This window comes from Neoarius graeffei, chromosome 9 (assembly GCF_027579695.1).
Source record: "Neoarius graeffei isolate fNeoGra1 chromosome 9, fNeoGra1.pri, whole genome shotgun sequence".
Classification (NCBI taxonomy): Eukaryota; Metazoa; Chordata; class Actinopteri; order Siluriformes; family Ariidae; genus Neoarius; species Neoarius graeffei.
Window position 1 is genome coordinate 20000441 of NC_083577.1, and position 13211 is coordinate 20013651.

General features: G+C 40.5%; 1 protein-coding gene across 1 annotated transcript in view; it reads right to left on the reverse strand.

The window, feature by feature from the left end:
* Positions 1-12844, reverse strand: part of cops8 (COP9 signalosome subunit 8) — a 47076-nt gene extending 34232 nt beyond the window's left edge. Inside the window, exon 1 of the mRNA XM_060928618.1 lies at positions 12671-12844. Coding sequence (XP_060784601.1) covers positions 12671-12742 — 72 coding nt within the window. The 5' untranslated portion in view covers positions 12743-12844. The remainder of the gene's footprint in view (positions 1-12670) is intronic.
* Between the last annotated feature and the right edge of the window lie 367 nt (positions 12845-13211).

Sequence of the window (13211 nt, forward strand, 5' to 3'; positions counted from 1 at the left end):
CCAATGTTCATGAGTCCACCATCGGCATGCTGAACAATGGTGTGCATGGCAGGGTTGCAAGGAGAAAGCCACTGCTCTCCAAAAAGAACATTGCTGCTCGTCTGCAATTTGCTAAAGATCACATGGACAAGCCAGAAAGCTATTGGAAAAATGTTTTGTGGATGGATGAGACCAAAATAGAACTTTTTGGTTTAAATGAGAAGTGTTATGTTTGGGGAAAGGAAAACACTGCATTCCAGCATAAGAACCTTATCCCATCTGTGAAACATGGTGGTGGTATCATCATGGTTTGGGCCTGTTTTGCTGCATCTGGGCCAGGACGGCTTGCCATCATTGATGGAACAATGAATTCTGAATTATACCAGCAAATTCTAAAGGAAAATGTCAGGACATCTGTCCATGAACTGAATCTCAAGAGAAGGTGGGTCATGTAGCAAGACAATGACCCTAAGCACACAAGTCGTTCTACCAAAGAATGGTTAAAGAAGAATGAAGTTAATGTTTTGGAATGGCCAAGTCAAAGTCCTGACCTTAAATCCACTTAAAATGTTGTGGAAGGACCTGAAGCGAACAGTTCATGTGAGGAAACCCACCAACATCCCAGAGTTGAAGCTGTTCTGTACGGAGGAATGGGCTAAAATTCCTCCAAGCCGGTGTGCAGGACTGATCAACAGTTACCGGAAACGTTTAGTTGCAGTTATTGCTGCACAAGGGGGTCACACCAGATACTGAAAGCAAAGGTTCACATACTTTTGCCACTCACAAATATGTAATATTGGATTATTTTCCTCAATAAATAAATGACCAGATATCATATTTTTGTCTCATTTGTTTAACTGGGTTCTCTATTTACTTTTAGGACTCGTGTGAAAATCTGATGTTTTAGGTCATATTTATGCAAAAATATAGAAAATTCTAAAGGGTTCACAAACTTTCAAGCACCACTGTATTTGACATTTGTGCTCTAGGATATTTGAAAATCTTGCTGAATTCACAAAAAACAGTGATCACAGTGGCAATGTACGTTTATTATAATATAAAGATTGCAACAGATATTTCCATATTATACGGTAGCCTGTGATGAAAAATGAAACATTATGCAAACTCTCAGTACGCGATTTGTATCTATATTTATCACTGTTGTACTGGGCAGGGCTTGACATTAACTTTTTAATCCACTCATCCAGTCGGACAAGCAGCAGGATTTCTCACTTTTCCTGACCATATAGCCTTTTTAATCCTATGCATTTACTAGTTCAGCGAAAGGAAAGTGATTAACAAAGTTTATCAAAAAGCAGGTAGTTATGTTTTAATCAGGGCTTTCCCTAAAGCGCAGATATGTGGCACTCCGCCGCGTTGCGCAACCTCAGCACCGCACTATCATTTGCACACCAAAAAAAAATTTTCATTACTATAAATTGAACAATGCAGAGTACTTGCCGCACCTAAATATATCTCCTATTCCCCTACGAAAATGAGTAATAACTATAGAAGTAGGAATATATTGTAATATATACCTAGGTCTAGACGATCCTGGTACTCAACCCAGAAGTGAAAGTAAGGGGTTTTGCTGCATGCACTGACTGCCATATAGTCTGGTTAACACCAGACCATATCACAAGTGAAATATGGTCTGGAATCCGCCTATTGAATTTCTCGGAGGGGAGGTGTGGTTTACGATTGTCAACGGCCGTTTATTGGACGTTGCGAATGTCTATCATTTGGCGTATACGTAGCCCATGGCCAATCATGGCAGTTGTACCCGGTGACGTAGTTAGAGCGACGAAGAAGATGAAGAGGCAAAGAAGAGAAGGAAGGAGAAAGAGAAGGCAAAACAAAAATAGGAAAAAACAATGGCACCAAACGATTACTGCCGTTTGTGCAAGACAAAGCTTGATCGAAAGTTTGGTTCGTATCGCTTGATCGAAAGTTTGGTTCGTATTGATGTAACTCTTGAATAATTTCTATTAAAAATGGTGATTTTCAACAAATATTCAACTCGTCCTGTCGGACAGGAGCTGACTTGTCCGGACCAAACATTTGGTTGTCCTGGACAGTCGGACTACCGTTAATGTCGAGCCCTCATGGGTCACATTTTCCTTTCATCGAGGACATCTACCCTGAGCTGTGTATAAGGAAGGACTGCACTATCAGGATTTCTCTCACCCTTCCGATGAAACTTTTCTTCCATCTGGAAGAAGGCTATGGCTCTCCTGGGCCAAGTATACTAGATTCCTGAACAGTTACTTCCTGGAGGCCATAAGACTTCTGAACAAATACACCTGATGAATATTCCATTCCATTCCCTCTCACTCTGCAACTCAAAATCACTACACTCATTCACATTACTAAAGGGATATAATATCTTCCAAAATGTTCATACTGCTGCTCAGAACTATCTACATTTTGCACCATCAGTCATACTTTTTGGTTTTGTAGTGTTAGGGTAAAATATATTTACTTATTGCTTATTGTATAGTGAGTTGCCTGTATTTAAGGTCTGTGACTGTGTTACTTATCCCCTTTCCATGTCACTCTCATGTGAACTGTAAATCTGTAGTTCTGCAGGAATTATATTTCCTCCCAATCTTTACACTTGAGGAGGAATGAAAATCAGTCTTGACTTTGTGGATACTACTAACAACCTAGGATTTTTTTTTGTAGCTTCATATGCATATGTGATCACCCTTTCCCTCTGCACGAGAGTGAAAACTGCCTGCTCGGTTTTAAAATATTGCCAAATGGGTCTGTATACGGGCGGCACGGTGGTGTAGTGGTTAGCGCTGTCGCCTCACAGCAAGAAGGTCCTGGGTTCGAGCCCCGGGGCCGGCGAGGGCCTTTCTGTGTGGAGTTTGCATGTTCTCCCCGTGTCCGCGTGGGTTTCCTCCGGGTGCTCCGGTTTCCCCCACAGTCCAAAGACATGCAGGTTAGGTTAACTGGTGACTCTAAATTGACCGTAGGTGTGAATGTGAGTGTGAATGGTTGTCTGTGTCTATGTGTCAGCCCTGTGATGACCTGGCGACTTGTCCAGGGTGTACCCTGCCTTTCGCCCGTAGTCAGCTGGGATAGGCTACAGCTTGCCTGCAACCCTGTAGAACAGGATAAAGCGGCTAGAGATAATGAGATGAGATGAGAATGGGTCTGTATACTTTACACACACACACACACACACACACACTATCCATATTCAGTGGATATGAGCAATCACGTGCCCTGATTGGCTACTCTGCTACTAGGATATCAGCTCATTTTCTGTGAGTAGAGAAAAACAAAATGGCAGAGCACATCAAGTCAGATACATCACTTGATAAAGTATTCATAAAAGAAACAGAAATGGCTAAAAGAATATCAGGGCTCCTCCCCCAATATCTCCTGTTCCACACTCCAGCCCAGTTGGTGGCAATAATGCACCTTTAAAGTTGGTTTGCAAACCACCAAAAAAAAAAAAACCCTAAAGAATACGGAGAAAATGGCGGAGCATGTTGCTGAACCAACCGAGGACAAAATAAAAACCTCTACTCGAAAACAAAACCCCGCCCCCAACAAAATATGGAATAAAAGTACTTGATGGTAAGAACGTATCTTTATTTTCCAAGAATTATTATTATAGCATTGTTCACAAATTGCGACTGTCATTTCACCAGTTTGCTTACATTCTAAGCAGAAATTATTTTGTCAAAAGTTTTATATGAAGTTTTTATTTATTGAATTTGCAAAAAATAAAAATACTGTTTCTCAAAATCCAGTGAATGTGGATAGAATAAAACAGTTATTCCACTCAATCTTGTCATACTATAGCCAACTCCGTGCTAAGCGCCTCGTCGGCTATCAGCTCATGTACGACTCGATTTCATGGAATAACTTAAATACACACACACACAGAGTTTTGGTCAGAAGTTTACATACAGTGACATGAATGTCATGGCAATATTTGGGCTTTCAGTAATTTCTTTGAACTGTTCTTTTTCTGTGGCAGATTGTACAGCATACATCTTTCATTAAAAAAAAACACTAGAATTTGGTGCACAAGTTTTAATTTTCTTTGGGTTTTCTGAAATCACAGTGTCAAAATTATACATACAGGTCAAAAATATAACAGCACACCTAATATTGAGGTAAAATGTCTCTTTGCAAGATTCACCTTGACCAAACGTTTTTGTTTAGCATGAACAAACTTCTAGCAGAATTCTGGTTGGATATTTCACGACTCTTCATGGTAGAATTGGTAGAGTTCAATTAATTTTGTTTTGTTTTTTTCTTGGCATGGACTCGACTTATAAGTATGGTCCATACATTTTCAATAGGGTTGAAGTCAGGACTTGTTGCTTAATGTTAGCCTGCTTTATCCTCCACAACCAGCTCTGATGTGTGTTTGGGTTCATTGTCCTGTTGTAACTCCCAAGTCGTGCTCAAGTTTCTGATGGTTTATGCTGAAGAATTCTGAGGTAGTCCTCCTTCTTCATTATTCCATCCACTTTGTGCAATGAACCACTTCCACTGGCAGTAAAACAGCCCCAGAACATGATGATCCTACCACCACCATCAGCTGGTACAATGTCCCTCTGTACATGGTGGTCATTGTGGCCAAACAACTCAATCTTTGTCTCATCTCACCATACAGCTATCCTCCAGAAGGCTTTTTCTTTGTCCATGTAGTCAGCTTCAAACTTTAGTTAAGCTTGAAGGTGTCAATTGTGGAGCAGGGGGTTATTTCTTGGATAGCAGCCTCTTAGTCCATAGTGATCTGAACTGTAGACAGTGATCCATCAGCTTCCAGTTCATGGCAGGGCTGTGTCATGGTGGTTTCCAGGTTGTTTCTGACCATCCAAATCAATTTCCTTTCAACTGAGGGTGACAGTTTAGGTTTTCTTGAAGCAAAGTGAGCTACACCTCACAATAACTTGGATACAATTGTTTGAACTGATCTTGGAATTTGCAGTTGTTTAGAAATGGCTCCAAGAGACATTCTGGAGTTGTGTATATCTGCGATCCTCTTTCTCAGATCTGCACTGAGCTCCTTGGACTTTCCCATTTTACTGTGTTGGACAATCCAAAGAGTGTTGTAAACAAACCCTTTTTATGAAGGCACTGAGAAGCTACCAGCTGTAGTCAATCATGATCACTAACAGGAAGTTAAGAGACCTCGGCAGGATAAGAGACATTTTGGAAGTTTCAGCACCTCTGAATTAATAATCTAAATGAGCGTATGTCTATTTTTGACCTTGTATTGATTTCAGAAAACCCAAAGAAAGTTAAAACTTGTGCACCAAATTCTAGCGTTTTTTTTTTTTAATTAAAAGATGTATGCTGTACAATCATTCTGCCACAGAAAAAGAACAGTTCAAAGAAATTACTCAAAGCCCAAATACAGGGTTCGTCAAAATTATGTTAACACTGAAATGGTAGAAACCATTTATTCACAAAACATACAATCATATGTGCAAGATGAATTACAGGATGGTCTCAACCTGTTCGCCATAGTGTTCAACACACAAAAACCAGCAAGCAACAGTACCATTTAAAGCCCGGACACACATTTCGTGGGGAAATGTCACCCATGGTGTACATCTATCTGCAGGAGAAAACTAATCCATTAGTGTTAACAATTTTGACTAACCCTGTATTGCCATGATATTTATATCCAAGATGACATTCATGTCACTGTATGTAAACTTCTGACCACAACTGTACACACACGCGCGCGAGAAAGATTTTTATACATCATTTACACTGTTTTGTGCTTTATTTGGTTCAGTCACTAATATTGAGGTGACTTTGTTACGCCAATATTATGGGCTGTGTCCAAAATCACTCACTTCTCCCCACTCACTATATCTACGGAATTCTACATAGAGGACTATATAGTAAGCTCATTGGTAAAACGAAAAACACACTTGCGGACACTACTCCGCTACGCTGTTATTTACATCACTGTCACACAATTAAAATGTACCAGATCAGTCAGCTGGCGGGTTTTCAAAATAGTATACGTATGTGTGTATTTTTGTGATAAATCCATATTATACTGATTGATTTTACAACCCCGATTCCAAAAAAGTTGGGACAAAGTACAAATTGTAAATAAAAACGGAATGCGATGATATGGAATTTTGAAACTTCCACATTTTATTCAGAATATAACAGATGACATGTCAAATGTTTAAACTGAGAAAATGTATCATTTAAAGAGAAAAATTAGGTGATTTTAAATTTCATGACAACACATCTCAAAAAAAGTTGGGACAAGGCCATGTTTACCACTGTGAGACATCCCCTTTTCTCTTTACAACAGTCTGTAAACGTCTGGGGACTGAGGAGACAAGTTGCTCAAGTTTAGGGATAGGAATGTTAACCCATTCTTGTCTAATGTAGGATTCTAGTTGCTCAACTGTCTTAGGTCTTTTTTGTCGTATCTTCCATTTTATGATGCACCAAATGTTTTCTATGGGTGAAAGATCTGGACTGCAGGCTGGCCAGTTCAGTACCCGGACCCTTCTTCTACGCAGCCATGATGCTGTAATTGATGCAGTATGTGGTTTGGCATTGTCATGTTGGAAAATGCAAGGTCTTCCCTGAAAGAGACGTCATCTGGATGGGAGCATATGTTGCTCTAGAGCCTGGATATACCTTTCAGCATTGATGGTGTCTTTCCAGATGTGTAAGTTGCCCATGCCACATGCACTAATGCAACCACATACCATCAGAGATGCAGGCTTCTGAACTGAGCGCTGATAACAACTTGGGCCGTCCTTCTCCTCTTTAGTCCGAATGGCACGGCGTCCCTGATTTCCACAAAGAACTTCAAATTTTGATTCATCTGACCACAGAACAGTTTTCCACTTTGCCACAGTCCATTTTAAATGAGCCTTGGCCCAGAGAAGACGTCTGCGCTTCTGGATCATGTTTAGATACGGCTTCTTCTTTGAACTATAGAGTTTTAGCTGGCAACGGCGGATGGCACGGTGAATTGTGTTCACAGATAATGTTCTCTGGGAATATTCCTGGGCCCATTTTGAGATTTCCACATACAGAAGCATGCCTGTATGTGATGCACTGCCGTCTAAGGGCCCGAAGATCACGGGCACCCAGTATGGTTTTCAGGCCTTGACCCTTACGCACAGAGATTCTTCCAGATTCTCTGAATCTTTTGATGATACACTGTAGATCAGTGGTTCCCAACCTGGGGGTCGCCAAAGATCCACGGGGGGTCGCGAAGCCCTCTTGATTTTAAGGGGATTGATAATTTTAATGCAAGTCGTATATGTTAAATAAATGAGAGAGCATTTAATTCATATACAGTATGTTACAAAACCAACAAAATTCAAGGGCTGCATTAAACATGTATTCAGTATTTAAATACATAAACAAAAAATAAGTTACGATAGGACAGTTATCACGAGAAACAGTGTGTGACGTCACGTCATTGCTTCTCGTGCAGTGCTGTGTAGCCGTTGCTAGCAACGTAAACTGCGCTGGGAACTGTGAAAGATGGCGAATCGTCAGGTAGAAGAGACTGCGGAATGTGTCAAAAAGAAAAAGAGGGGGTACCAAAAAAGTTATTTAGAGTTTGGTTTCATAGAAGCAGTGCATAAAATTAAAGCTGAAATGTGTCTTTTGTCATGAGAAACTAGCCAACGAAAATTTGAAGCCCTGCAAGCTGAAGCGACACCAGACAACTAAACATCCCGAGACGGTGGGTAAACCGAAAGAGTTTTTTCTCAGAAAACGAGAGCTTGTTGTCGCCAACAGGCCCCAAAACATCAAGGACCATTTCTTTAGGGCTGGCAGTGACCAGAGGCAAGCAACGATTGCATCTCGAGTGCTCTCTCCTAATTGCCAAAGCCAAAAAGCCGCACAGCATCGGCGAGACACTGATTAAACCTGCTTGCATTAAAATGGCTGATATACTGTGTGGACCGCAGGTGGCTAACAAATTTAAGACTGTACTACTGTCTGACAACATAGTGAAAGACAGAATCGACAGAATGGCAGGAAACGTTGAGCGCACACTCATCAAAAAACTTAAGACCGGCCCGTTTTCAATCCAGCTGAATGAAACCACCACTGTGGCGGAGGAAGCAATCCTCATTCTTTATGTACAGTACATTGAGGAAAGTAAGCTTAAACAAGACATTCTTATGTCTGTCAATCTCACATCCGCCACAAGAGGAGAGGATATATTCAGTGTAGTTGACACATACTTCACAAGCCACAACATTCCCTATGAAAATATAGTTGCATGCTGCACAGATGGAGCCGCGTCAATGATGGGGAAAAATAAAGGCTTCAGCAGCCGTTTGAAAGAGAAGGCACCGCACTGCTTAGTGTTTCACTGTATGATACACAGACACGCACTGGCAGGCAAACACCTCTGCAAAGACCTGAACGAAACCTTAAAGACTGTGGTCAAAATAGTAAACTTTATAAAAGCTCATCCGGTCAACAAAAGAATCTTTGCACAGCTGTGTGAGGATGAGACGCATCAGACACTCCTTCATACCGAAGTCCGCTGGCTTTCTCGTGGGAAAGTGTTGATGCGATTCATGGAACTTAAACAACAAATACAGGAATTCTTAGCCGTACACAACACGAAACTAGTGGACGAAATGACAGTCGAGTTTCTCATCAAGACTGCGTATCTTGCGGAGATATTCAGTCTGTACAATGAGGCAAACAAACGTATGCAGGCCGCAGACGCCACCGTCATGGAGTGCAGAGAGACAGTGGATGCGTTTTTGCGCAAAGTGGAGTACAGACGGAATAAATTGGGAAAGGGGGACCTGCGACAGTTTCCCTTGGTACTACAACAATCAGGGGGGAAGCTACCTGATGCTTTGGTCAGACAATTCACCTGCCACATGGATCAGCTTCAAGAGGAGATGCGCTCGCGTTTTTTGGATATTAATGAACATATCTCAAAAGACGCATGGGTGATGGGCCCATTTCTCGCTAAAGATGATGTGGAGCACCTCCAGGCTGAGGATGAGCTCGTGGATATAAAGTCCAATTCTCTCTGCAAGCGGTTCTATGATGAGCATGGATACAAGCGGTTTTGGTTGGTAAAGGGAGCAGTAGTCACTCCCAGGCTTGCTCATCATGTGATCACCAGACTCATCTTGCCTTTTGCCACAACATACCTGTCAGAGACTGCTTTCAGCACGCTGGTCACCATCAAAACAAAGGCACGCAACAAACTGGATGTGCACAGTGACTTTCATTTGGCTGTTACCAACGTCACTCCAGACATCCCAGCACTGGCTCAGGAAATACAGTGTCAAGGCTCTCATTAAAAGTTAGGTTGCCTGGAGATAAAAAAAAAAAATCAACAAAAATGTGTGCCTATTGCAAGTGTGTTAATTTTACACAGGTTTTCCTCATTTTCCGTGTTGTTGCTGTTTTGTTTTTTTTTTTAATTTGGTAATATATTGAAATATAATTAAGAAACATGTTTTACAAGTATAGTTTATGTAGCCTAATTTCACACTGGTTTTTGTCATTGGTCTGTGTTGTTTAAGCAGGTAATAGGCCTATACTGAAATATGATTAAGAAAGATGTGTTTGTTAAAGTAGGCCACAGGTTCTGAAGTGAAATTGCAGGTAGCCTGAATTATTCCAAAATAATAAAGTACTTCATGTAAAAGAGGTAGGCCTATTATTTCATAATAAATTTCATGGGGGGGTGTCACCGAAGCTTACAATGGTAAAAGTATGGGTCCCTTCAGAAAAAGGTTGGGAACCACTGCTGTAGATGATGATATGTTCAAACTCTTTACAATTTTACACTGTCGAACTCCTTTCTGATATTGCTCCACTATTTGTCGGTGCAGAATTAGGGGGACTGGTGATCCTCTTCCCATCTTTACTTCTGAGAGCCGCTGCCACTTCAAGATGCTCTTTTTATACCCAGTCATGTTAATGACCTATTGCCAGTTGACCTAATGAGTTGCAATTTGGTCTTCCAGCTGTTCCTTTTTTGTGCCTTTAACTTTTCCAGCCTCTTATTGCCCCTGTCCCAACTTTTTTGAGATGTGTTGCTGTCATGAAATTTCAAATGAGCCAATATTTGGCATGAAATTTCAAAATGTCTCACTTTCGACATTTGATATGTTGTCCATGTTCTATTGTGAATAGAATATCAGTTTTTGAGATTTGTAAATTATTGCTTTCTGTTTTTATTTACAATTTGTACTCTGTCCCAACTTTTTTGGAATCAGGGTTGTATTTCCCACATTAATAAAAACTCAAAGTACTTTGTGTCTGCTGCATCTTTCAGTTCTTTTAAAATCAAGGCTGAATACTTTCTTCTTTGTCGCTGCCTTTTATTAAATCAAATTCGAGGTTTTTGATTAATTCCTTGCTCTGCACTGTAACTTTTTTCCCTATATTTTATGTCTTATTCTATTTTAGCTTATTTCTGTTCTCTTACTATTTTTAATTGGACTTGAATGTCTGTTTATAATGGGTTTTCTTCCTCTGTCCATTTACCCCAACACACTATAATATTACTGCCCTTCTTTCAGCACGACCGCAGTGCATGATGGGATATATTGCTTGGTTTGTGTCCATCAGTTGTACACCATTTTTCACGGTGCATTTTGGGATACTATGACTCCACTATGTAAAGTGTAATAATTCTCACTATACATTCAGACAGCACTACAAAATGGCGAACTCACTATACAGTGGTGCTTGAAAGTTTGTGAACCCTTTAGAATTTTCTATATTTCTGCATAAATATGACCTAAAACAACATCAGATTTTCACACATGTCCTAAAAGTAGATAAAGAGAACCCAGTTAAGCAAATGATACAAAATTATTATACTTGGTCATTTATTTATGGAGGAAAATGATCCAATATTACATATCTGTGAGTGGCAAAAGTATGTGAACCTTTGCTTTCAGTATCTGGTGTGACCCCCCCCCCCCTTGTGCAGCAATCAATTAAATGTTTCTGCACACCAGCTTGGAGGAATTTTAGCCCATTCCTCCATACAGAACAGCTTCAACTCTGGGATGTTGGTGGGTTTCCTCACATGAACTGCTTGCTTCAGGTCTTTCCACAACATTTCGATTGGATTAAGGTCAGGACTTTGACTTGGCCATTCCAAAACATTCACTTTATTCTTCTTTAACCGTTATTTGGTAGAACGACTTGTGTGCTTAGGGTCATTGTCTTGCTGCATGACCCACCTTCTCTTGAGATTCAGTTCATGGACAGATGTCCTGACATTTTCCTTTAGAATTCACTGGTATAATTCAGAATTCATTGTTCCATCAATGATGGCCAGCTGTCCTGGCCCAGATGCAGCAAAACAGGTCCAAACCATGATACTACCACCACCATGTTTCACAGACGGGATACGGTTCTTATGTTGGAATGCAAGGTTTTACTTTCTCCAAACATAATGCTTCTCATTTAAACCAAAAAGTTCTATTTTGGCCTCATCTGACCACAAAACATTTTTCCAATAACCTCCTGGCTTGTCCACATGATCTTTAGCAAACTGCAGATGAGCAGCAATGTTCTTTTTGGAGAGCAGTGGCTTTCTCCTTTTATTGACCTCACCGATTATTACACGCCTTGCTCTTGGAGTGATCTTGGTTGGTCGACCACTCCTGGGGAGGGTAACAATGGTCTTGAATTTCCTCCATTTATACACAATCTGTCTGATTGTGGATTGTTGGAGTCCAAACTCTTCAGAGATGGTTTTGTAACCTTTTCCAGCCTGATGAGCATCAACAACGCTTTTTCTGAGGTCCTCAGAAATCTCCTTTGTTCGTGCCATGATACACTTCTACAAACATGTGTTGTGAAGATCAGACTTTGATAGATCCCTGTTCTTTAAATAAAACAGGGTGCCCGCTCACACACTGATTGAAAACACCTGACTAATTTCACCTTCAAATTAACTGCTAATCCTAGAGGTTCACATACTTTTGCCACTCACAGATATGTACAGTAATATCAGATCATTTTGCTCTATAAATAAATGACCAAGTAGAATATTTTTGTATCATTTGTTTAACTGGGTTCTCTTTATCTACTTTTAGGACTTGTGTGAAAACCTGATCATGTTTTAGGTCATATTTATGCAGGAATACAGAAAATTCTAAAGGGGTCACAAACTTTCAAGCACCACTGCATAGTGAGTGATTTTGGACACAGGGCATGATCATCGCCTCAAGAGAACCTTATCCAATCATATCGATCCGCAGAACATCCTGCGGTAGGAAAAAAAGGCGTTACTCCATCAGAAAACACCTAGGAAGACTTAACACGGATTAATGTTCAGTTTTACATGAATTATAATGCCAAGCAGCTAATCTGAAGAAGATTACCCAGACAACTCGAAACGGAGAAGATAACGGACTAGGTTTTTTTTTTTTTTTAGTGGAAGCAGTAAGATTTTTTTTTTAAATTATTGATTTATTTAGTTAGTATTCGTGTAAAAAGCATTGATTGTGTACAGTGAGATATTGCTAAGTAACGCCCTTAAGCTAATAAAGACCTTAAGGTCACTGTATATTATTATCCCTCATACAGAATAAAGGAGGTTATATCTCTATCTCTGTCTATAATGACAGTGACATCACTCACTGTAAATGTAATTCATGTTTACTAGCTAATTACAGCCCTGTGTCACTGTCTAGTCTCCGCTCAGTTATACCTCCAGCTCCTGAGTTTCACACTGCTCCAGAAGCTTCTCGTAATGTTCTCCCAGCATGACTGCCACTGGCATCTTCGAGAAACTTCACACAAACACACAATGTCAAACTTTCTGCTAACCGGTAAGCAGAAGGCAAAATGCTAACGAGTATTTTTCTTCTTCTTCTTCTATGGCGTTTTATGGCAGCTGGCATCCAGTTTGTTGCATTGCTGCCACCTACAGTGTCATTCCATTATTACACTAGATTCTCTGAAGGAGTCCTGTGTCCTTTTGATAAGAGCCATTCCACCGAATCGGTGCCATTTCCGTCCCTAGAAAATCATATGTATAAATGCACATAAAAATCTACTTTAAAATACATTTCCTTATTACGCAGAATGCCCTGCACATTGATCTGATTTCAAATTTAAGGTATATAATTCTCATCAGGGCGGCACAGTGGTGTAGTGGTTAGCGCTGTCGCCTCACAGCAAGAAGGTCCGGGTTCAAGCCCCGTGGCTGACGAGGGACTTTCTGTGCAGAGTTTGCATGTTCTCCCCGT